At 36.9% G+C, this 27977-nt stretch overlaps 1 protein-coding gene across 1 annotated transcript; it reads right to left on the bottom strand.

Annotated features, from left to right (window-relative positions):
- Positions 1-27908, bottom strand: LOC123662806. Its single transcript, XM_045597601.1, has 3 exons — positions 26459-27908; positions 364-527; positions 1-174 (listed from the first exon to the last, which is right to left on the bottom strand). The coding sequence occupies exons 1-3, from the start codon at positions 27906-27908 to the stop codon at positions 1-3; spliced, it is 1788 nt and encodes a 595-aa protein (XP_045453557.1).
- Between the last annotated feature and the right edge of the window lie 69 nt (positions 27909-27977).

Below are 27977 nucleotides of genomic sequence, written 5' to 3'. Positions count from 1 at the left end.
TTAGAGCAGGCCATGTCCTCTAAAACTGACCATAATTTGAAAAGGGTTGAGGTCTGAGCTAGATGAAGGCCAGTCTTCAACTCTTATAAAGTCCGGAACGTTGGTTTCAAGCCAGGCTTGGATAGTTCGTGCCTTGTGACCAAGGTACGTTCCAGGTACAGGTACAGAGTCCTGCTGGAAAGTCCACGGTATATATTTAAAAAGTGTATTACTAAGATGTTTCACAACATGACCCAAGACTGTATCTTGATAGACTTTGGCTGAAGTTTTCACTACTTTTTCACAAAAATGTAGTTTTGTGACTCCTTGATAAGACACGTCCCACCAAACCATCACTGACGCAGGATGATGACCACTTTGTACCTTTCCGACAACTTGAGCAGCTTCTTTAGAACTGTGAGCGTACACTTTATCATTTTGCTTATTGTAGTGTTCTTCAATCATGAAAAGTTTTTCATCGGTAAGGAGGAGATTTCTGTGCCTTTCGCCTGCGTATCGTGACAGAAGGCGTTTTGTTCGATCCACTCCTTTAATTGTAATGATTGATTTAGGGCATATCCTGTATATCGCCAATAAGCACCAAACTTCAGGTCTTGTTTTATAATACACGTCAGAGTCCTAGCGGGAATCTTTATTTCTCGCGATAAAGATTTTTTTGCTTCCTAATAGAGTTTCGACGAATTCTGGCTTTAACAGCATTAACAGCCTTTGTAGTTCTAACAACACGCGGCCGCCCCGATCTTTTCTGGTCTTCGACAGACGAAGTGTTGCTGTATCTGTTAATAGTACGATATACGAACATACGGCTGATACCAAGCTTTTGAAGTGTCTGGAATATGATCGACGGCTCCATACCCACTTTGTGCAAAGCGATCACTGTAATCCTATTTTATTTAAACACCCCATTCCATATTGTAATTTGATAAAGAACACGAAAAAACATGTAAAATGGCGCAAAATCGAAATAAGTTTTTAAAATAATATACGTGTTCCAATTTCAAAATAATTAATAAGTTGAAAAAAATTAGTTTTTATGTAACAGTATTTATGGCCATACTAGTTACCGACTAGAAAAAAAAGTTAGACTCAACCAGATCATGTATGTAACATTTTTAAAAAATATATACATTCGTGTTTTTTAAGAGGACCGAACCGGGCATACCCGAACCGGACCAGACAAGGTATGTAACGCATATGATTGATCTGGACCCGATCAGAAAATCTCATCTCATCCTGATCAGGTTCAGACAAATCTTCTGCGTTACATACCTTATCCGGTCCAGATCAGGCATGCCCGACCCGATCCTGCTAAGGAACACGAAAAAATTTCTACTCGGGTTATATATATACGGTCGAATTGAGTATCCTCCTTCTTTTTTGAAGCATTCAAAAACACAAGCATTAAGTTGCTTACCATAGGAACAAACGTCCGTATGTGTGTATATATTATATATATATAGTTATAAGATATTTATTTATTCATTTATTTATCCATGCCTAATGGGAATATAACCTGTAACCGCCGGTGTTGAGGCGCCAACACGCAACATGCACGACTACACCAGAGCGATGGTGCCTATGTATTTTTTTTTTTTTTTTTTTATGTCAGTAGGTCGGCAAACAAGCGTACGGCTCACCTGATGGTAAGCGATTACCGTAGCTTATAGACGCCTGCAACACCAGAAGCATCGCAAGCGCGTTACCGACCCAATCCCCAATCCCCCCAGGAGCTCTGGTCACCTTACTCACCAACAGGAACACAATACTGCTTGAAAACAGTATTATTTAGCTGTGATCTTCTGTAAGGTCGAGGTACTACCGCAGTCGGGCTGCTCCATATTTTGAGCAGGAAATTCCTGCTGTGCCCTACCTCAGTTAGTTATTGATGTAAATCTTCTTTACGCACATTTGACTTGGGGAGTAAGTTGCTGAATGCGTGACGAGATCGTTACGAAAAGTGTTATCGGGTGAGGTGAACGGAACAAGAGAGAGAGTTGTAAGCACACATTTCCTTTCTCTCTTTCTCTCATAGTTACGTTTCTTTTATCTAAGACACAGTGCAGGTCTATTGTGCAGAAGGTTTACTTCAGTCGTGTGAAAGATGTTAAAGATCTTTCTCTTATAGAAATGACGAAATGTTTATTAAAACTGACATTCGCAAATTCAACTTCCGCTTATAATGTACTAGCTGGTACCCGCGACTTCGTCTGCACAGGATTATTAAATATTTCGAGTAGCTTATTATCTTCTGAACATTTATCTAAATTCATCAAAATTGGTTCTGCGACATAAAAATCAATTTGTTACTACCAAATGTGCATTAGAAATATATGTATTATCAATTGTTATTTTATTTATGGTTCACTGTTTTTGAGATAATGGCTTACTCATAAAAGATATGCTCTCGCGGACTTTTTTGTAGGACTAATTAAGATAAACATTTCTCTTAAACATTATATACGTGTAAACTCTATAGTTTTAGCAGCATACGCCAGAATAGCTCGCAGATAACAGATTTTTTTTTCCGATTTACTTGACAATTATCGTTATATTGTGGGCAACTCATACACTATCTTTAAAAATTATAGCCTTTGTGTTATTCTGATGTATAAGCCATATTATTGCAAACTTTCATTAAAATCTATTCGGTAGTTTTCCATACAACCAAACATTCGTACATCCATACATCCATACATCCATACATCCATACATCCATACATCAATACATCCACACATCCACACATCCACACATCCACACATCCACACATCCACACATCCACACATCCACACATCCACACATCCACACATCCACACATCCACACATCCACACATCCACACATCCACACATCCACACATCCACACATCCACACATCCACACATCCACACATCCACACATCCACACATCCACACATCCACACATCCACACATCCACACATCCACACATCCACACATCCACACATCCACACATCCACACATCCACACATCCACACATCCACACATCCACACATCCACACATCCACACATCCACACATCCACACATCCACACATCCACACATCCACACATCCACACATCCACACATCCACACATCCACACATCCACACATCCACACATCCACACATCCACACATCCACACATCCACACATCCACACATCCATACATCCATACAAACTTTTGCGTTTATAATATTAGTAGGATTTTGTCTTCTTGTAATTTTAGTAAGCCATAGTCATTACGTTTATGCTTCTGCCTGTAGTATCCCACTGCTGGGCATAGGCCTCTTTCCCCTTGTAGGTGAAGGCTTAGACCACCATGCTGGTCCAATGCGTGTTAGCGGATATATTCCCCACTATGAGTATCGATCGCTATCAGGTGTACATGATAATAAACGGAACCTTCGGCTTGACGTGCTCTCTCTGGAGATACCTACAAGGACTGCACAAATATCCAGAACACGGCAAACATCTGCATGGCCAAAACAAATGTTTGTCATGTGCGGTGCTGTGACCGTTGCGCCAACGTGGCGTCGTTGCTTCATTATTGATACAATTTCCATAACAATTTTAGTCTGTTTCTTATAAACATCCACATATATAATATATAACTTTGCAGTACAGTGCAAAGTAAAATATTATATCATTTATTAATACCGTCCCACGGCTGCAAAGTGTCTTATAGTGGGACATCTACAGTTGATTTAAGTTTTATTTGTAAATACAGATTGTTTTGCGGACGTACACGGATGTCATGGAGCATTCACATCAGATTCTAATTATATATTTGGTTACGTGAGAATTTAATGTTAATAAATAATTTACATTTTGTTAAAAAAATTATTTAAATTTTATTTTTAAAAAATTCTTGCTAATTATCGAGTATACAATAACTAAAGGTTACGTGTGACCGCGTCTGTGTTCAAACGAAAACCTTGAGCAAAGAGATGAGCGTGAAAAAATTGAAATACGGTGTAAAATTCGTTTAATTAATTTGAATTACAAAACTGCGCGTGAGCACTTTGATGGTTATTGTCCTGCCCTGCTGTCACTTAATTCTCTGCCGAGACCGCAGTTTGAAAGAAACATTCGTAGAGGGAGGTAGACTCTTTCGTTGCGGTGAACGCTCGCGAGTTCTCACTAACGTCATAATTATTTAATTTCGCTCTTGGAATTATTATATTATTGTGTTGTGTAAAGTGATACATAAGGCGATATTTCAAGGAAGTTTTATCATTGTAAGTAATATATATAATAAGTTATTTATATTTTTATATAAAAAGGTAACAATTAATGTGTTATTTTTTAAAAAATCCCACGAATACTCAAAGAAAAAGCACGTAATCCCTGCTAAAAATTCCAGTAAAAAACGATGATTTGTATGGGAAGTTATTGTAAACTATTGTGTATTTTTCTGTTTATCATATTGTTTTTTTTTATCTGTTTTTATATGGATCCAGATAGCCCAAATAAAAACAAATAAAAATTCAATAGGGATAAATATAAAAAATACGCAATATAGGGTAATTTTAGTCAGAATAAAACGAACCATCTCATTTTAAAAGAATGGTATTTATTATTTAAAGTTATAATTGTTGAGCTATATTAAGTTTTAAGTTAATTTTAACTAATTTTTAAATACTAAATTATTTTTAAGCAATGATTATTTATTTAAATCATTTTAAAACTGACAAAACAAGGAGATAATTATACTAATCTCATTCTTACCGTATACGCGTACCCGAAAAGACGGGTTTGCTTTACTTTAGGAGTAAGATAACCTCTTCGAATTTTTTTTTTTTCGTTTTATTCCGACATTGAATTCGCAAGAGCAAGCGCCCCGACCACTCGGTTCTTGTTTCCTTTCATATAATATTTCTCAATCTTTATAATTTTAAGGTTAAGAATTTACCGACTACATAAATAAGCGGTCTCTGTTTGACCCGCATTTTACGAAAGTATTTATTAGTTAATTTGAATGATTTGTTGATAAAAAAATTATTGACCTAGTAGATATTTTATTTAGAAATATTGGACTGTTATATAAACTTTGTAAGATTTTATGTCATCTATTAAATAAAATATTTGAATATCTGAACTTCGTATAGATAATTTTACTTATTAAACACTGTTGGGATAATAAGATTGTCTTGTAATATATATATTCCATACAAAAGGAAGGATAACAGTAAGTCACTAATGAATAATCAGTACCTAACGAAATTTTTAACAACCAAATCACGGTATCGTCACTAACAAATGACTGTTACTGAATTACGATTTTACTTAGTAAAAATACCGACTTCAATGACATCGACAAGTAAAACAACGTAATTTAGACGAAAAAGTTGTCAAGTAAATAGGTACCAGCGCATTATTACGACCACGACACAACATGCACCGTCTTTCGATTAAAACAAAGATCATCAATATCGGTCCACTCATACACAAAAAAAAAACGAATTAAAAACTTCCTCCTTTTTTGGAAATCTGTTAAAATAATAAATATCTCATATAAATGTAACTACAACTAGTAATCCCACACACACATAAATTGTTACACAATATAATACAGTTAATAATGACATAACTAAATCGTACAAAACTTGAGAATTAAATCAAAATTAGGTATATGTTTTCTCACGTTACATAAATATCAATAGTTATTATACTCACACATCTTTGCTAAATACAGATATAATCTATACAAATAAATAAAATTGGAGTGTCTGTTTGTAATATTAAAATAATCGCATTACCACAATGCATAATTATAGCTAACCTAATCTAACGCACTAACCTAATGCGTATGGATGTATACACAGTACATATATCAAAATAACATTTTTTCACAATTTTTGTCTGTCATTCTGTCTGTTTGTCCCGGCTAATCTCTGAAACGGCTGGACCGATTTTGACGGAACTTTCACTGGCAGATAGCTGATGTAATAAGGAGTAACTTTTATTTTTAAAAATTTATTTATTTTATAACTACGAATTGAACAATAACTTTTTTGCTATATTCCACGCGGACGAAGTGGCGCGGACAGCTAGTATAAATAAATATAACATTCACACACGGTCGTCTGTTCCTATGGTAAGTATCTTAATGCTTGTTATAGGTAATAGCCGACTACCATACCTAAATATATATTTTTTGGTAAATATATTATAAATACACAAATACAAATATTACCTCCAGACTCAAACGGTAATCGAACCCCCAACTCGTGGAGCAGAAAGCAGGGCCACAACAAGCTGTGCTAACGGGCTAGTCAAAGATGTATAGATACTTACTTGTGTTGTAATATGCTTTGGGTTTTAAAATTATTAATAGTCAACCAAATTTAAAAAAAAAAAAAATTATACGTGAGTTGATTTGAAATGAACAAAAAATTTACCAACCGTCAGTCATGTTGACGTTGCTTCATAATTAAAGCCGTCATATGTATAATTTTAATAATTAATTAATTTACAAAAACAAAAGCAATAATACATTTTTTTAGTTATTGATACTGGTAAAGCAAGCAATTATCTATGAAATTATATATAATTTATGTGGATTGATTGTGAGGTTTCCTCTAAAAAGGGAGGTAAACATCTTCACCTTAGCGTAATAATATATATGATGAATATACTCATAATCGTTAATTTTGTATGTTAAACTAATCAAGTCGCGTTGTCAATAACCGTGTTGTAATCATTTTCAATAGTAAAATTAAAACTGGAGTATCCACAGATATACAAACTTTTTCAATCCTCATTTTATGTTTTTATATTTTTTGATTGATTAAATTATATATATGACGGCTTTCATTTTGAAACAACGTCAACATAATTGACGTAAATTTTTAACTTATTGAGTTCGAATTATACCGCACGGGTATTGCTAGTATTATCATAATTATACACAAAATGAAAACAAAAAGATTTTTGATTAAAACAGCAGAAAACCGTCCCCATTTATCTGTTTATACATGGTATTTTATATTAGCTGTGCTTAGTTCGTACCCGCATTAATTTGAGTATAAAACGCACAATACTGTACTTTAAGAATACATTCGAACCTAGTACAGTACTTCCTGGGATTACTGCAAGCAAGTAACAAGACAAAAAGAATTTTTCAATACGAACGTTTAGTTCCTGAGGATTACGCGCTTAAACAAACTTTTCCGCTTTATTATCTAATATATAAAAATCTCGTGTCGCGGTGTTTGTAGTTAAACTCCTCCGAAATGGTTTGACCGATTCTCATGAAATTTTGTGAGCATATTGGGTAGGTCTGAGAATCGAACAACATCTATTTTTCATAGCCCTAAGGTGAGGCCCTAAGTCATAAGGGGGGGCAAAACAACGTTTGCGCTGTCAGCTAGTATTAGTATATAGATATTATTTTTGATTATCGCAAAATTAGCCTAATGTTAGAATTTTCAAAGCGACCTCTAGAGTCTGATATAACAGTGCACACATGGGAATTTATGAAGTAACATACTTTGTGCAGAACGTTGCTCAAGCCTTTGCATAATGTCTGCCGTGTGATTGCGCCGGGTCTCTATTGATTTTTTTTATTAGAATTTTAGGGTTCTGTACGTTTTGACGGATAGTTTATACTCGGGCTCGATTCCCGCTGATGACAAATAATTATATATTATATACGGAATTATTTAAAAGTTTATTTATTTTAAAGTTTTTTTTTTAACATTTATATAGTTGTAGTTGTCTGTTCCTATGGTAACCTACCTTTCGCAGGCAATGGTCGACTAATATAGATACATATCTTTGTAATAAATTGATGTACAAATAAAACATATATAAATAAATCACTATATATTACATCCTGACCTGTGACGGGAATCAAACTCACATAACTTGGAATTATGGTAAGTTTTTATTGGATCTTAACAAAATTCCATTATTTATAAAATTAATGAAAATGTGCGAAACCCTTTGTTAATATTTCTCATCGCACTTTGCAGATGTTTATGAAATACCGACTTTGTGTTATATGTATAAATTGCATATTCTATGGAAATAAGCGTTTTTGTCCTGTTTTTAAATGCATAGTATTAGCAAATTATGTGTGTAGTATATCGTGTGTTTTGTATGTGTATGTGTGTGCGTGTGTGTGTGTGTGTGTGCGTAAATTGAGGATGTTTATTTTGTTAATTATATCACTCACTCACTTCAGCCTAATACAGTCCACTGCTGGACATAGGCCTCCACAAGTTCGCGCCAAAAATGGCGTGAACTCATGTGTTTTGGCCATAGTCACCACGTTGGGCAGGCGGGTTGGTGACCGCATGGCTGGCTTTGTCGCACCGAAGACGCTGGTGCCCGTCTTCAGCCTGTGTATTTCAAAGCCAGAAGTTGGATGGTTATCCCGCCATCGGTCGGCTTCTTGCTGTGTGGCTACGGCACGAAAAAAAAGAATATAGCCACCCCCTTTCTTCCCGTGGGTGTCGTAAGAGGCGACTAAGGGATAACAAAGTTCCACTACCACCTTGGAACTTAAGAAGCCGACCGATGGCGGGATAACCATCTAACCGCTGGCTTTGAAACAACAGGCCGAAGATGGGCAGCAGCGTCTTAGGTGCGAAAAAGCCAGCCCTGCGGTCACCAACCCGCCTGCCCAGCGTGGTGACTATGGGCAACACACATGAGTTCACGCATTTTTGGCGCGAACTTGTGGAGGCCTATGTCCAGCAGTGGACTGCAATAGGCTGGAAAGATGGTCGGCTTCTTAAGTTCCAAGGTGGTAGTGGAACTGTGTTATCCCTTAGTCGCCTTTTACGACATCCACGGGAAGAGAGGAGTTCGCTATGTTCTAACTACCGTAAACACACAGCAAATAATTATAAATATAATAGAAACTTTTTTTATTAATATGCTTTAAAAATAGCTTGTATATTTTAAATTTTTTACACATAATAGACTAATGCCCGGTGTGATAATCAGAAAACGGTTAGTTTTGCTTACGAACCGTTAAGTTTAAAACATGCCTTATTGGAAATGTAACTGGCCGTTAGGTAACGAATTCTTTCTTGAAGACAACTATTATATTCATCAAGTTATAGAAAAAATCATTAAAACTAAAAATACATGTATCACGGAAATAATTGTCTTGAGTATCAATATTTAATATAGCTATGGTTCGTGGCAAGTGTGCGAGTTACGTAAGATCATGATCGGCAACTCGTCTGACAATAATTACGTCTGGTTTAATGTATACTGTGTCTATATGCATAAAATTATAGTAGTCTGGCGTTGTGTGCATAACGGAAAAACGACTAGATACAAGGTTTTAACTGAGGTAGGGCACAGCAGGAATTTCCTGCTCAAAATATGGAGCAGCCCGACTGGGGTAGTACCTCGACCTTACAGAAGATCACAGCAAAATAGTACTGATTTCAAGCAGTATTGTGTTCCTGTTGATCACTAAGGTGACCAGAGCTCCTGGGGGATTGGGGATTGGGTCGGCAACGCGCTTGCGATACTTCTAGTGTTGCAGGCGTCTATAAGCTACGGTAATCGCTTACCATCAGGTGAGCCGTTCGCTTGTTTGCCGATCTAGTGACATAAAAAAAAAGGATACAAGGGATTGTTGCATGGGTGGTTTATCTCGCAGATAAGTTACTAATAGGCTTAGCCACGAAATAGGCCATTAGAGCCCGTTTCATCTAAATTAATTAAACTACTACTTTTATAACTGCTTATTATATTATGTTTTATTACTGCGGAGTTTCTTGCCGCTTCTTCTCTGCAGAATCATTTTTAATGTTTTAATTTGTAAAATAACGATTCGCAAGTGCTCATGGGGCCTATTTGAATAAAGTCGTTTTTGATTTTGATTTTGATATAGTCACAATTGCGAATAAATTGGAATTAGATGGTGACAAAAAGTTTATTATAAACTTTATCTGTAGGACATTGTCATAAGTTGGATAGCTTTAACGGCGACTGGTGTAACAGGCCCTCGATCTTTCAAATATTATTATTTTTTTTCTTTTATTGATTTTAGGGACTTTTGTCCTACAAGGACATGCCAGTCCCATTATAACTTTTACAAAATAATCGGAACACGCACAAAAAACTTAAACAAAAATACCTCAATTACTAAAATCTAGTTACATAAATCAAACAAAGGATAATTTATAAAAATCAAAAATCATTCTAGCAGATTCTGATAAGGGATCCGCTAGAATACTTTGCACTGCCCCAACATCGAACGAACAAAGTTTTAAGTTCCTAAACAATACTTGTCTCTGAGTCTGCAATTTGATACATTCCATCAACAAGTGATATAAATCTTCTTTAGTTCCACATGTATCATAATTAGTGAGAGTCAATTTTTTTCATAAGGAATCCAAAACTTTTTGATGGAATATGTCCCGACCTAAGACGATGAGCTATGATAATATAAAATCTATTTACTATTAATCTATTTACTAAAATATTATTTCTTATAATTAAACTATTAATCCTTATTTTTTATTAAAGAATGATTTTATAATCTTCTTTATGCTTTTTCTTCTTTATTGTTCTTCTGCATCATAAATACATTTTAAATATTATTAGCAACGCAGAAGTTGCCACAGGTTTTACCTAAAATATAAACAATAAAGGAATTCGTAAAAATATTGTTTGTTTACGCATAGGAGTGAATACAATGTTATAAAAATTGACTAATAATTATAAGTAACAAAGTACCTACTAAATAATAACTAGCAATCCGCTCGCGTTGATGTCGTTTTGAATAGATTTCCTACACAGATGTTTGACTTGTTAGCGGGCGCGCTGACTTATTAAAGGCGTTCTACACGGTCGGGATCGACCGCCGACCGTCGTGTCCTTGGTCGGGTCAACCAATTTTTGTATTCATTCTACACGGTCGGTGGTTGACTCAACTTGTTAGTTCTTCTCTGGTATTTGAAGCGATGGCTCCTTGCATTTTTAACCGACTTCCAAAAAAGGAGGAGGTTCTCCATTCGACTGTATTTTTTTGTTATGTATGTTACTTCAGAACTATTGACTGGGTGGAGCAATTTCGACAAATTTTCTTTTGATCGAAAGGTGGTTTGTGTCATTTGGTCCCATTTAAATTTATTTAAGATCTAACAACTACTTTTCGAGTTATATCTAATAATTCGTTTTTACTTGACGCTTTTTTCGTCGACCTACGTTGTATTATTATACCACATAACTTTCTACTGGATGTACCGATTTTTATAATTCTTTTTTTGTTGGAAAGGGGATATGCCTAGTTTGGTACCATGATAAGGAAACCAGGATCTGATGATGGAATCCTAGAGAAATCGAGGGAAACTCTCGAAAATTTGCAATAACTTTTTACTGGGTGTACCGATTTTGATAATTTTTAATTTAATCGAAAGCTGATATTTATCATGGGGTCACATATACATTTCATCGAGATCTGATAACTGCTTTTTGAGTAATCATTGATAACGCGTAGTTACTTAATATATTATATACATATATTATACATTATGTATGTCCGGGGATAACTCCGTCGTTTATGAACCGATTTTGATAATTATGTTTTTGTTGAAAAGGAGATATGCCTAGTTTGGTGCCATGATAAGGAAACCAGGATCTGATGATGGAATCCTAGAGAAATCGAGGGAAACTCTCGAAAATTTGCAATAACTTTTTACTGAGTGTACCGATTTTGATAATTTTTAATTTAATCGAAAGCTGATATTTATCATGGGGTCACATATACATTTCATCGAGATCTGATAACTGCTTTTTGAGTAATCATTGATAACGCGTAGTTACTTAACTATTTTTTCGCCGATCTACGTTGTATTACTCGTCGATGTAATTAAAGTCGTTTTTTTTTTTCGTTTGCGAGCAAACACAATTATAAAGCAACAGAAGGTGGGTTTGGCAATAACTTTTTTATGATAAAGTGAAGTGAAGTTTTTTGGTTCTTTTCTTTGTATAAATCGGATCCAATGTCCCAAAGACATGGCGAATCAATATATAAAGATATAAATTCGGTCAGAACCTCTCGTTCGTGGCGTTCGTTTTGCGAATCCATTGCAATACGTGATGACATGCGCCCGTGACCATAGTTAATACACTTAAACTAGCTACCCGTGACGACTGACAAACGCAAACTGAAGCGCTCGCGTCGGCCGACAGCGTTCCACACGGTCGGGACATGGTCGGGACCGACCACGAACGTAGCCTGTCGCGAGAGATGCGCTCGCGACCAAGGCCGTTGACATCAACCAAATATTGGTCGGGTCAACCGTTTTCCACACTGTCCATTTTTATATCAACCCGACCAAGGACACGATGTTGGGCGGTCGATCCCGACCGTGTAGAAGGCCTTTTAATGTGCGTGTGATTGAAAATACAATGCTTTGATTATTACGTTACTGCGTTAGTAGCGCGGCAGACGTCGGCCACGCATGACGTGTCTACACTGATTTACAATGCAGTCAACAAGTTATCACATTTTAATAATGATATTTTAGTAAGGTAGAAATATTATATGATTATAATTAAAATTTTCTTGTAATTGAAACTGTTTTTTTTTTGTTTTAGTTACGGTCTAAGTAATATTAATAATTGCATTTACGATATTTACATGCTGTTCTATCGGAATCATATTATAATTATGTACGTATTTTATTAACATTCTCAAAACAAGTTGAATAACTAAGATATTGTACCAATGATGGTAGTTACTTATTAACAGAAAATAAGCAAATACTAAAAATCCTCTCACACAACGCCCCTCAGTAACATTTTCCCTTCGGGATCGGGAAACAAACACAACTAACAATCAGAAAAGCCCAGATCATCAAACATCTGTATGGCTTATACAAATATTTACCATGCGCAAGGATCGAACCCAAGGCAAGTATTCTCTCAAGCAGTTTCTAAAAACACGTTGATGCGTCAAATTTAAAAGTATATAATACTAGCTGTGTCTTGCAGTTTCTCCTGCGTTGTTATCTAATTTATAGCCTTCTTCGGGAAATAGACTATTCAAAACAAAATAATTGTTCAGTTCGAACCAGTAATGACAAACAAACTTATATAATAAAATTAATCTAATATATAAAATTCTCTTGTCGCGTTGTTTGTTGTTAAACTCCTCCAAAACGGCTTGACCGATTCTCATGAAATTTTGTGTGCATATTGGGTAGGTCTGAGAATCGAACAACATCTATTTTTCATACCCCGAAGTTATAAGCCCCCCCCCCCCCCCCCTTAAGAGGGTTAATGAAATATTATGAAATTTTGTGTGCATATCGGGTAGGTCTGAGAATCGGCCAACATCTATTTTTCATACCCCTAAGTTATAAGGGCGGGGGGGGGGATTGAGAAGGTTAATAAAATACCCCGTAAACGTTGTTTTGCCATACATATGGCAAAACAACGTTTGCGGGGTCAGCTAGTAGAAATAGTATATTTCATTACAAGTGTGGAAAGGTTGTCGGTTCGGCTGACGGTTCCGCACGTGTACTGAACGACTATTTTTAGTACAATTGCCAAAAAATGAAGCAATATCTAAAAATAATAAAAACACAATAAACTTTTTCAAAAAAACTGGGGTCGAAATTACTCATTTTGTGCAACAAACAACTAAACTCGCAAAGAAATTTTCTGAAAAATGGCGCCAACCGTAGAATATAAGCAGTTTTTTTTCTTCATCCATTCTGGTAGGCAAAGGGAACTATGCCCATACAGCCAAGTCTTCAGTAGAAGTTTTTTATTGATATGAAATGAAAATGAAATTAAATGAGATGAAATGAAATGGAACCTAACCAAACTCATTCAATCAAATCATTAAATCTGATATTGAAACAAATTAGTAGTTTCTTTTTAGAAATATACATATTTGCATGAATCATAAAAACTTCTATGAATTTTTTTAGTAAAAACTTCATGGTTGGTTTTTCTTTTTAACAGACATTATTTTGACAGTTGGGAAAAAGAACGCACGGGTTCGGGAAAGGTAAAAAAAAGCACGAGTATGTAATAGCCCACATCCCGAACACGTCCCTGCAATACGCCACTTTTTGAGCAACTGTATTGAAATATAAATAGCAAAATCGAGTAACGTTCCATGTCCTCTGACGGATCACATATCATATTTAATAAGTTTCCTTTTTGTGCCTGGGTTGTCTGGAAGAAATGGCTAACTAAAGTCCGCCCATTGTACTTTACAGTCGGTAACTTTTTAATGCTTTGTTTGTAATGTATTTGTGGTGTACAATAAAGCATAAAATAAAAATAAATAAATAAATATCCTGCTCATAATATCTAGCATTCCGCTTGGGGAAGTACCTCGACCTTACAGAAGATCACAGCTAAATAATACTGTTTTCAAGCAGTGTTGTGTTCCTGTGGTAATGAAGGTGGCCAGAGCTTCTGAGGGGATTGAGATTAGGGTCGGCAATGCGCTTGAGATACTTCTGGTGTTGCAGACTCTATAGGGTACGGTAATCGCTAACCATCAGGTGAGCCGTACGATTGTTTGCCGACTTAATAAAATATGTACCAACTTTATATTAATAGTAAATATTGCGAGCTGATGTCAGCTGGCCAGCAACTGTTCAAATTTGTATTTGAAGGTTACCACCATGGAGGCGTATATGTGAAATTCTCGTGATAATTCTATAAGAAAGCTGCATTTTACACATACTTCACCTCGACCTGCGCATTACGCAAAACACGAAGACGTATCCGTTTCACCATTGACATATATTAATCGATATGAAAGATATTAGCATAATTGTGTTTGCTGGCAAACGAGAAAAAACCGACTTCAATTATATCGACAAGTAATACAACGTAGATCGACGAAAAAATAGTCAAGTAAATACGCATTATCAAAGATTACTCCAAAAGTTGTAAACAGATCTCGACGAAATTTAAATGTGACCACACGATAAACACCGGCTTTCGAGTAAATTAAAAATCATCAAAATCGGTACACCCAGTAAAAAGTTATGCGGATTTTCGAGAGTTTCCCTCGATTTCTCTGGGATCCTATCATCAAATCCTGGTTTCCAAAAACAAAACTAGGGATATCTCCTTTCCAACAAAAAAAAAACTGAGGTAGGGCACAGCAGGAATTTCCTGCTCAAAATATGGAGCAGCCCGACTGGGGTAGTACCGCGACCTTACAGAAGATCACAGCAAAATAATACTGTTTTCAAGCAGTATTGTGTTCCTGTTGGTGAGTAAGGTGACCAGAGCTCCTGGGGGGATTGGGGATTGGGTCGGCAACGCGCTTGCGATGCTTCTGGTGTTGCAGGCGTCTATAAGCTACGGTAATCGCTTACCATCAGGTGAGCCGTACGCTTGTTTGCCGACCTAGTGACATAAAAAAAAATAAATATCAAAATCGGTACATCCAGTAAAAAGTTATGTGGTATAATACAACGTAGGTCGACGAAAAACGCGTCAAGTAAAAACGCATTATTAGATATTACTCGAAAAGTAGTTGTTAGATCTGAAATAAATTTAAATGGGACCAATTGACACACACCACCTTTCGATTAAAAAAATTGTCGAAATCGGTCCACCCGGTCAAAAGTTCTGATGTAAAATACAGTCGAATTGAGAACCTCCTCCTTTTTTGGAAGTCGGTTAACAAAGAACATATTCAGTTAGGAAAACTCCAAAAAAGTTGTAATTCAATTAAAATAACAATTAAACAATAAGATAAATAATAGTACACTAGCGTACAAAGAACTCAAAACTCACAAACATTTAAATTCACAAACAGACTTCCTAATTGTATCAAATGCCCGGTGTATGTATTTCTATTTAGGTAACGCTCGGGACATCGAATGCAAATATTTTAAGATGTTAGAGCAAATATTTCGCATGTATATACCGAATTACGAAACTTCCTAATATTTATGTCATAAAGCTTAAACCATTTGAAATATGGACAAAATAAATAAAACATATCTAAGTCGATAGCTATTTCTATAACAAATTATTACTGTTACGACAAGGAAAATTGTGCTTGTGAGATTATTTGAACTTAGGATTTGTATTACCGGTATCGGTCAAGCCGTTTCGGAGGAGTTTAACTACAAACTTTGAAGACGAAGAATTCACACGAGAATTTTATATATTAGATTGTATTGTATGCTTAATATAATATCTAAGCTTAACTCAAGGGCGCAACGGCAAACATACAGAAAACTGACTTAAGTTAAAAATTAATAACAATATTTGAATACAATGTGAAAGACAAATTATTATTAAAATTATCTACAATATTTTGCATTTTTATTCATTTTGAATTTAGTAAGATTTTTATCTTTAAGGTCACTGAACTGCGCGCTGAAGTGTTAGTGCGCAGGATTAGTTCGACATCTGTCATCAAAATATCAATATTATCTTAAACGCTAATTTATACAAAGTATTTATGTGCGACAATGTATGGAAATCCCAAGGTCCAAGATATGCGGAAAAAATATCTGATATATTAGATTATAGTAGCAACGATTGGGTTTTGTTTTTTATAAACCTGTACTAACTTAGTTTTTGGGTCAAGCGTGATCTATCCTTAAAAATTAAGAATAAAATTTTACTGATACATTTTTTGTATTTCTTACCGGCCAGGTCCTTGCAATGATTATATTAGAAAAAAAGTATTCTTGAATAGTTATTACATTAATTAAATTTTATTTTTTGTTTGTTTTTTTTTTTTTTGTAAACCAAATAAGGTTAACGTTAGTTTTGTATGTTATTACTGTATGGTATGAGAAAAAATCATGACAGTAGAAATCATCAAAAATTAGTACGTTTTCCTTAAACATTGTAATTATTATATGGGTTTTTAAATAGATTTGAATGGCCAATTTTCCTTATTCAATTTTTATATCTTCTACGATTTTAGTAAGGAATTTTTTTCCAAAACACCATTTTGAACCTCTTTTACATTGATATTAATCCTGACTGGTGACAAATGATAATGTAGAAATACAACCAAATAATAATTGTATCAATAAAAACCGACTTTAATTACATCGACAAGTAATACAACGTAAATAGACGAAAAAATAGTCAAGTAACTACGCGTTATTAAAGATTACTCCAAAAGTTGTAATGAGATCTCATAAGAAGAGGTTTTGAATTTGTTGATGTGTATGTAATGTTATGCATCGTCAGTATCCGTACCGTGTCGAGTCGTAATAATCAGGGTCAAGGTTTGCAATCGACAGAGACGAAAAACAGCATTATATAATATTTCTTCAATTCGCGCAAGAATTTCGGTCGGATTTAAAAGTTAAAAATATTCGGCAATAAATATAGCTGCAACTTCATTTGCATTGTTGGATAATGATTCAGCCTGTAACATTCCGCTGCTGGGCACATGACTCTTTCTCCATGTAGGAGTAGGGTCGAAGCTTAATCCACCGCAATACTGTTATGTACTGACTATTATAATTTCTTCTGTAAAAATATAGCCTATGTGACTCAGTAATTTTTTTTAACGTGGGTAAAATCCATCATGGATACCCTCCAGCGTGGAGAGAGGGTTATGTCAGACTCCTATTGACTAAAAACCACCACGTGTGAGCAGTCGTCCGCCTGGGCGAGATGGGGTCGCGCTAGCATTCGCCTCCTCATTCACTCAGTAATAACGTAGCATTATATATTCATAGTTTATGCGTTACAAACACAACACAGAGCACAAACTGTTAACTGAGGTACAGCAGGAAATATCCTGCTCAAATCTGGAGCAGTCCGACTGGGGTACCTCGACCTTACAGAAGACCACAGCTAAATAATACTGCTTTTAAGCAGTGTTGTTTTGCTGCGGTGAATGAGATGACAAGAACTCCTCGGAGGGTTTGGGGGAAGGGGCGGCAATGCGCTTGCGATGCTTCTGGCGTTGCAGGCGTCTATAAGCTACGGTAATCGCTTAACATAACGCGAGTCGTACGCTTGTTAGCCAACCTAGAGACCTAGTTAAATAAAAAATGCCTCTCGTTCGCGAAGTTATATATCCTATATCCAAGCAAAGAATGTTTGTATCACTAGTGATTGATAAAAGAAGTTAATACTTTGATAATTGTGTTTGCAGGCAAATGAAAAAAAAAAACCGACTTCAATTATATCGACAAGTAATACAACGTAGGTAGACAAAAAAATAGTCAAGTGAATACGCGTTATTAAAGATTACTCCAAAAGTTGTAATGAGATCTCGATGAAATTTAAATTTGACCACATGATACAAATCGGCTTTCGATTAAATAAAAAATCAATTAAATCGCTACACCCAGTAAAAAGTTTCCCTCGATTTCTCTCCCATCCTCAGATCCTGGTTTCTTTATCATGGTACCACACCGGGGATATCTCCTTTCCAACAAAAAAAGAATTATCAAAATCGGTTCATAAACGACGAAGTTATCCCCGAACATACATTAAATATATATATATATATACGGTCGAATTGAGTAACCTCCTCCTTTTTTGAGGTCGGTTAAAAATAAAAAGAATAATACAAAGCTAATTTTAGGTCTGACGCCAGTTCAAAGATGCCCAGCAGGATACTTCGAAATTCTCGTAACTCGTCTCTCGTCTTGTCGAATTCAGGTTGTGTCGATAACAACAGCGATGTCATATATTATATGCTTTTGTTGTTGTGGCAGATATTCCATAGATATGAAACTTTATGTCAGTCCAATCAAAAATATATTTATTCAAGAAGGCTTCATATGCACTTTCGATATTTTTTATCGATTTTTTTTTCTTTTTTTTTTTTAATTATATTATGATCTTACTCTTGACTCCAGTCTAGTTCTAGAGCAAAGACGAGGCGAAGATGGAGCGAGCTCGCCCAGAAGAAGCCTGTTCACTCGTGCTGTAAACATATTCGGGTTGAATATACTAGATCGTTCAATAAGTCCCGAGACTAACCTGGAAATGGCGCATATATTAAAAACTCTTTTGATTTTTAAAAAGTACTGGCTATCAATACAAGAATATGTGTCAAATTTTTAAAAATGGAACAATAAAATTATTGATTTTGAAACATTTAAGTGACGCTACGATTGTAATTTCGATACAATAGAAAAAAACGAGTTTCGCGTGTTGATAAAACATTGTTTTTTAATGGGAAAAAATACCGTTGAAGCACAGCAATGGCTTATAAAATGTTATGCAGGATCAGCTCCCTCTAAAGCAACCATTTGTCGGTGGTATGCCGACTTCAAACGCGGTCGCATGGACACCAATGATGGGGAACGCTCAGGTCGTCCAAATGAAGCAGTGACTCAACAAAATATTAACCAAGTCCTCAAAATCGTATTGGAAGATCGGAAGGTAAAAGTGCGAGAGATAGCCGAGATAGTGAAGATTTCAGCTGGTAGTGTTTTCACTATTTTACATAAAAATTTGGCCATGAAAAAGCTTTTTTCTTAGTGGGTGCCGCGTTTGCTTACAACTAATCAAAAGGAACAACGTATCAATGATTCAGAGCGATGTTTGGCGCTGATGAATCATAATAAAAAGGATTTTTTACGTCGGTATGTAACAATGGAAGAAACCTGGATATACCATTTCACTCCGGAATCCAATCGGCAGGCAGCGGAGTGGAGAGCGGCTGGTGAAAGCCGCCCGAAGCGTCCAAAGACTCAGAAATCGGCCGGTAAGGTTATGGCGTCTAAATTTTGGGATGCGCATGAAATACTTTTCATCGACTACCTTGAAAAGGGGCAAAATATAAATAGTGACTATTACATGTGCTTATTGGAGCGATTGAAGTACGAAATTGCGGATAAACGGCCTCACATGAACAAAAAGAAAGTGGTGTTTCACCAGGACAACGCGCCTTGTCACAAGTCCGTGAGAACGATAGCCAAAATTAACGAATTGGGCTTCGAATTGCTTCCTCATCCCCCTTATTCGCCAGACTTGGCCCCCAGCGATTACTGGCTGTTTGCAGACCTGAAAAAAATGCTTCAGGGTAAGAAATTTGACTCAAATAGTGAAGTTATCGCAGCAACGGAGGCTTATTTTGAAGCCAAAGACACATCGTTCTACGCACATGGGATAGAAAAGTTAGAAAAGCGTTGGAGGGACTGTATCGCTCTTGGAGGAGACTATGTTGATGAATAAAAATTAATTTTATAAAAAAGACCTTTTTTTAGTACTTAGTCTCGGGACTTATTGAACCACGTGTTACTCGGAAATACAGACGATACGAATAATATATATCGTCATTTTAAACTAAAGTGTTCTTCGTTGTTCTTCCCTTTTTTTGGCTTTGCCGTAGTCGGGTAAAAAATATTCGAATATCTTATGAGTAATCACTAGAAAACCTCAAATATTAATTAGTATTTATATATAATAGACGATATACCACTAAAGACGAGTAAAACCGCGATACACAACTAGTATGTAATGAAGCCAATCTATCATCACGAGTCACTCGATATTAAACATCAACAGAGTTCACGCCCTCAGTGAGAGTGTGCGGTATTTGCGGTTCGATTCCTGGTAAGAGTAAAAGTGATTTTAATATTAAGCGTTTAATTTATTTGATATAAAATTTCATATTAAATAACTTAAACACAAAATAAAGAATGAAAGACATTTATTTGAGACACATACACTGCTTACAGACACTATTGACACAATGAGATCACAAATACAATAAAAAATTAAAAAAATAACCAATGAGAAAACAATGGAAGTAAGCAATGAGAGCACAAATACAGTAAAAAATAAAAACCTATGTGAGTGTTATTTTTCGAGATATTTACGAACAATATTTCAATAAAAACAGTTGTAAGACATGATGAACAAAAATGACACAGCAGCGGAGAGCTGCGACCTCATTATGCAATAAAATGCTTAGTGAACAATTTCTGTTCTTGCAATGTCACTTATATACTCACTCGTACGTAAATTATTTTACTATCAAAATGAGTATGTTTATTTGGAATTTCACAAAAATTTTAAATACCTACTTAAGGTTCAAGATTGTATAACAAAATTTAACAATAAAATGACAAGATTTGTATAACTCAATTAATAAAAATAAAACCGTGTGGTGTCGTGGGACACGAGATAGCAACGAAGCTCCTCATTATAAAATATTAATTTCAAGTTCTATTCGAGGTATGACGAAAATAATTATCAGGGTACACATTTTTTATTATGATTTTTTTATCGATAAAAAAAAACTACTTCACTAAATTATCTTAACACCTTTGTTTTATTTACAAATATTTATACTTATAAAAAATATATAATTATTACTATCGAATGATATAATAATAATAGCAAACTCCAATAATAATAACAGTCATCACTAGTCTATATATTAGACACTGTATAGCCATCATACATGATAATACAAAAGAATCTTACGCTTTTACTTAATGTTACGTATGTTTTTTGCCGGCTAGGGTTTCCTAGCCGGAAAAAAACGCCCCCCATAAGGAACTTCGTTCGCAAAATCAGATGTAAGTATAAATACATTTATTTCTACCTCTATGGTGACACAAAAACCATCGCGTGGACCTGTAAGTAAGCGAATACCGTTGGTTATGGACATCACAAGTATGCAAAGCTCCAGCAACGTAACAATGCTGCGACAGCTAAAAACTTCTCGTCATTTCATTATTAAAATTCTTAAAGACCTTTTTGTAACAAGGGGACAAACGACCAGACAATACCATCTGATGTTAAATGGCTACACATGGCTATCGTTGCCCATGTTCAAACCTAGCAAATTTATTACTTATTCGTCAAAGAAAAACTTGAATACGTAACAAAAACCGCTTAGGAACTGACAGCGATTAACTGCGCCTAATTATTTTGGTCGTTACAGCGTCAAGGTCCTCATACGTCGTTTTTATCTTCATTATATTTAGACGTATTTAGCTTAAAAAAAAACTTCCAAATTGAAGTATTCGTACACGTCAAACGTATTGTTTTAAAGAACATTTAATAAAGCCCTTTTTGCTACATGTTACAGTTATATAATTTCAAAATTGGGCGTGGAGGCGTGCACATTTGGAAAATCTAAAAGTGCACGCCTCCACGCCCTTAAGTTGCTTATTTAACAGTCGACCGTACAACGATTATGAGTCATACTAGAAGAATAAAAATAGAGAATCGCCAGGCTAGAAGGATACAGCCAGGCTAGAAGGTTGTAGATTTAGCAGAACTGATGTCCGAGTTTGATAATGGGATCTCCGAGATACGTCAGAAACGACGTCATACATAAAGACACCGAGAAGTCCACCGTGGAGGAGTACGCGCGTGGACCAAAGCGCTTGCACAAACCTCTACAGGGTTGGCCTGCTTCATGCGAGACCACTAGACACCCCCTACCTCGACAGGGTATCCCCTACCTCGAGAGCTCGTACTGTCGCCGCCGGGCAGGCCAGGCCAACGCATGCATTGATAGTGATTACCAGAACGGCGTGGAGGAGACACCAGTGATTTGACATCGCCAAGAAATAAGACACCACGGACATAAGACTAGACTTTGACAGGAAGAGGTAAATAGGCCATTAGGACCTGTTTCACCTCAATAAACTACAATTGTTAGATTCATTCTTGCGAAAAGAAATGACTCATAAATACAGTGGAATTTAATAGTGAAAAAGAATAATACACCAAAAACTTTAATATGTTGGATATTATCAGCTGTCAAATAGCGTCATCAACGACGAGTAAAACATATATCTCCGATAAATCATCCTTAAGATAACGGCATCATTACAATAAGAACCCGGTTTTCTGCAACCAAAAACAAAGATAAAATCCAAAAAGATATAATATCATTATAAGGGTATTTATAGGTTTAATATGAGAACAAGTTTGTTTTTTCTTGTGTTTTTCCTTTTATTTTATTTTTTCACGTTTGTTACTTTAAATATGGAATTTAATAACGGATGGATGGTCGTAATTGGCCTTTTTGATTATATTTCATTCTAGTTTGTTTTATAATTTTTTCTGTGCTGTGTACCATCCATTATAAGTAAATAAAAAAATAAATAAATTATGTATTTATATATACATAGTTAATATTAAAATAATAATCGCTTCCAGTTGAGTGAACACCTGTTGCACATATAAAGTAATAGGAACCCGCATAGAATCATATTCAAATATGTGCAAAGAATTCAACCCGCATGGTATAAGTATATTTACACTGTTGATTCAAAGGTATTTTTATCACTCACAATTGTGCAACTCTTTATAATATTTTTTATATAGTAATAATTTAGTCTATTTTCTTTATTGTATTTCTTATAAAGCTGAAGTTTTTTTTGCGATAATCTCAGGAACTACCGGTCCTATTTGAAAAATTATTTCAGTGTTAGATAGCCCTTTTATCGAGGACGGCTATAGGCTATATATTTTAGTACCTCTTTTTTCTTAAATTAACTGGAGTGGAACCGCGGGGCACATCTAGTACAAATATATAATATACAAGTTCAAACCTTTATATTGTAAGGGGATCGAAATCGCAATTGTTAGCGCAACAGCCACTGCTGAGACTGCTTTTCCAACGCGTCGTCAAACGTTTCTTAAAACGCAAATAAGAATTTTTATTATTGATCCAATCATCCAATCCAATTATTTTACCAATCGTTTTTTTTTTTTTTGATCCATGGGCTCAAAATGCCGATGCCTTTTGTTAATCATGCATGCATTATAATAATACTACAGGCGATTTCTCTTTATTACTTCAGACCGACAGTCCTGTGACTGCCTAGTAACACTAGGACGTGGTCCGACGCTGACGATTTTTTTTTCCTTACTAAATACTGTTTATGGAGAAGTATACACATAATTGCTTTCTAATTTCTGAACATTATTATTTTTCTTATCTATGTCTATATTTACACTTATTTGCTAGTTACCATATATGTACACTGATGTTCTACTTACAATGTACACTTAACCTATGTTACTGTTAGTAAGGGATATTTTTTTCTTTTTATTTTTCTTAGATATATATTTTATATATAGTTATTATTTATATTTATCTATTTCTATTATTTACTTAAATTTCACTACATAGTTATTTATTTATCTGTATATTTATTTTATTTTATTTTATAGGTACATCCACAGAATACATATAAAACATTATATATGATTCACTATTACATTATTATCTAATATGTATCCCATTACGGGGTACACAACATTCCACAATATATTAATGTCATGAAGCAAGTATAATTAAAATTACTTCACATAAAAATTAAAAGTAAAGATCCTACTTGTTAACAATAAAATTCATTTAAAAAGGTCATTAATCAAATGTATATAAAAAAGTAAATAAAGTTAAGATAATACTAATAATCAAACATAGCTAGAATTCAATAATAATAAATTCAATGATAAGAAGTTCAATAATAAATAGTTAACTAAAATTTAAAAAAGAATATCAACATGCAAAAATAATTGCTATTGGTAATTATTTAATAAATCAAAAGGAAATAATAAGAAATTATATATCTATATATCCACTTCCTTATTTCTATATCATGAGCCACGCCTGCCCCTAGCATCTTGAACAGAGCCCTTGCCAGCGACATATCACGCTTGTGATCGTTCTTTTTAGGTTGTGCTCTAAGATAGTCTTCGTCGAGGCACCCAACGCTCGAGCGAGCCTACCGAGTCTACCGATTGCGTCATCACCGTCGTCAGTATAGTGGACACAGGTGTTAGTGTGTCTTGTCAACGCTACTACCGCATGAGGCATATTGACGTGGATTTGTCCGTGGACCAATCGTGTTTAAACATTATAGTTAACGTGATTAATTATATATTTTTATAACGCTTCTAAAACCATTCCAATTAGGAAAATAAATGAGGGCAATGTAACGCGAGCTGTCGACCCGGTATAAAACGCTATCACGAATTTAAACTTTTTTTTTTTTTTTTTACGACAAATAGGCAGGCATTTGACCACAATCTCACCTGATGTTAAGTGACGATGCGGTCGAAGGTGGAGCATGCCTGCCTAATAACAGCCTATTCACTCTGGCCTTGAAGGCACCCAGATTGTATCGTTCGGGAAACACAGACGCGGGCAACGAGTTCCATTCCTTAGCTGTGCGCATCAGGAAAGTAGAGCCAAAGCGTTTTGTGCGCGTAGGTGGCATATCGATGACATAAGGATGGAACGATCGACCGCGCCTAGTGTCCCGATGGCGGAAGGTTGTTGGGGGAATTAGATCGTGTAATTCCTTCGCACACTCACCGAAATATATTTTGTAGAACACCGACAGACGAGCTACCCTACGCCGATGATCGAGACTCTGCAACTTGGTGTCTGTCAGAGTAGGGTCACCTATGAGTCTCTTAGCTCGTTTTTCCACCGAGTCCAAAGTTGTCAGTTGGTATTTGGCGGATCCATCCCAAAGATGGCAGCAATACTCCATACAAGACCGAACTTGTGCTTGGTATAGTTGGAGCAGCTGTTCTGGAGTGAAGTATCGCCTGACCTTAGAGAGAATACCTAGTTTTTTTGCTGCAGTTTTTGCTTTGGACTCGATGTGTTGCCCAAAGTTCAGATTGGACGATAGCTCTACACCGAGGAGCTGTAGGGAGTCGGTAATTTCCACAGAAACATCCCGGAAAGTCGGAGCCAGGTGTAAAGGGCTCCGTTTAGAGGAGAACACACACGCCTGTGTTTTTGTAGCGTTGAACGTGACCAGGTTGGCATCGCCCCATTCGGAGACTGCCTGGAGGGCGACGTTCAAGCGGCTGACCATATCCTCTCGACAAGACTGGATAACATCCTTACTAGCCCCTGCACTCGAAAAGTATCTGTCCGTCACTGTGCAGTCGTCAGCGTACCCAAAGGTACCGGGGACGAGCAGATCGTTAATATGCAGCAGGAAGAGGGTAGCGGACAAGACTGATCCCTGAGGAACACCAGCGTCGATAGCCATTTGGTCCGACGAGTACCCGTCAATGACAACTCGTATTGAACGTTCGCTCAGGAAGTCAGAAATCCAAGTGCAAAGGCCAGGTGGAATACCATATGAAGGAAGCTTGCTTATAAGGCTCGCGTGCCAAACCCTGTCAAAGGCCTTCGAGATATCGAGAGACACGGCAAGTGCTTCGCCGTGTTTGTCAATGGCCTCACTCCAAATATGTGTGGCATACACTAGAAGGTCCCCAGTCGAACGGTGCTGGCGGAAACCGTACTGCCGGTCGCTGAGGAGATCGTTACCTTCCAAGTGAGCCAAGAGTTTGTTGTTAAGTTCACGTTCCATAGTCTTACAGAGTATGGATGTGACCGAGATGGGACGGTAATTGACAGGGTCTGCACGACTACCTTTTTTGGGCACAGGCTGCACGTTGGCAAGCTTCCAAGACTTCGGCACTTTGCCAGTCTTAAGTAACAGGCGGTACAGGCGTGTAAGAGGTGGAGACAACTCAGGGGCACAGGTACGCAGGACTATCGCTGGTATACCATCCGGTCCGCTGGCCTTGTTCACGTCTAGAGTTTGCAGGATTTTAAGGATCTCTTTTTGGCGTATGCGTACTTCTGCCATAATGCAGTCAGCACGAGTTGAGATTGGTGGAGCTTTTCCTGCAACATCCAGACGCGAGTTCTCAGCAAAAAGAGATGCAAACAAATCCGCTTTCTCTTTCGCAGAGTGGGCCAGTGATCCATCAGTCCTCAGCAATGGTGGAAGTGACGGCCGACAAAAGTTAGATTCAACGGCTTTTGCCAGGGACCAAAACGCTTTGCTCCCAGAAGGGTAAGAAGCTAGTTTGGCCCCAATGCGGCTGATATGGTTGAATCTAGTCCTGCGTAACGTCCTTTTACATGCCTTGGCGGCTTGGTTAAAAGCTTTCTTCAAATTCCGAGAATTTGGAGACTTGCGCGCTCGAGCTTCAGCCCATGCAGTGTATGCCGACCGCTTTTTGGCTTCTGCACGATAGCATTCCGCATCAAACCATGGGCGAGCTTTTCCATTCGTCGCTACGTCAGAGTATGGTATAAAATATTCCATACCCTGGCGTATAACCGCGGTAATGGCTTCAGCGCAGCTGGACGGATCATCAGAAGAAAAGCATACCTCTCGCCAAGGATAGGACGAGAAAAAGTGACGCATCTCATCCCAATCCGCTGCCTTATATCGCCACACCCGTCTTGGGCCACATGGGGATTCTTCGGGTGGGGAACAGACGGATATTGATTTTACCAGACAGTGGTCAGAAGTACCCAGTGGTGCAGAAACTGTTATTGAGTACCTGTCTGGATCAGTTGTTAAAAATAGGTCTAAGCAGTTGGCGGTATGAGAGTCTACGTCTGGTACCCTGGTAGCACAATTTACAAGCTGGGTGAGGTCCAGCGTCAAGGCTAGTTTACGCACTTCTCTCCCAGCATGGTCGGTCACCTGGTATGGGAACAGCCACTCCTGGTGGTGGGCGTTGAAGTCCCCCAGGATGACTAACTGTGCCGAAGGGTAACGCTCTCGAGCCTTATCCGCCGTTAGGGTAAGATGGTCACATAACTGAGTTGTCTCCACGTCTCCACTGTGCGAACGGTAGACACAGGCATACAGGATTTTCTCCTGTCCTGTGTCCACCAGAACCCATAGGATGGAGTAACTGGATGTCTCAAGGTGCTTAAGACGTTTGATGCAAATGTCATCACGGACGTACACACAGACTCCGGCACGAGGTATGAACCTGTGCTCCAGAGAATACCCGGGGTAGCTGAGGTACGCCGTGTCAGCCGGACATCTGATCTGCGTCTCAGTGAGGAACAGCAGCTGCGGTTTTTCTGTTTCTAGGTGGTGGTGGACAGATTCGAGATTGGAGTGCAGACCTCGGATGTTAGAGAGGTGCACTTTCAGTGGGAGGACGTGCAGCCGCTGTGTATACCTTTTTTTATTCTTGTGTGCTTTCATGGGGAGTGAATAGGTGCAGGGGAATGCGAACTGGACGAGGCGGCATCCTACCTACCAGGTGTCAGACTC

This window comes from Melitaea cinxia, chromosome 19 (genome assembly GCF_905220565.1).
Source record: "Melitaea cinxia chromosome 19, ilMelCinx1.1, whole genome shotgun sequence".
In the NCBI taxonomy this organism is placed as follows: domain Eukaryota; kingdom Metazoa; phylum Arthropoda; class Insecta; order Lepidoptera; family Nymphalidae; genus Melitaea; species Melitaea cinxia.
The sequence above is the reverse complement of the archived record's forward strand: the minus strand, read 5'-3'. Positions and strand labels throughout refer to the sequence as shown.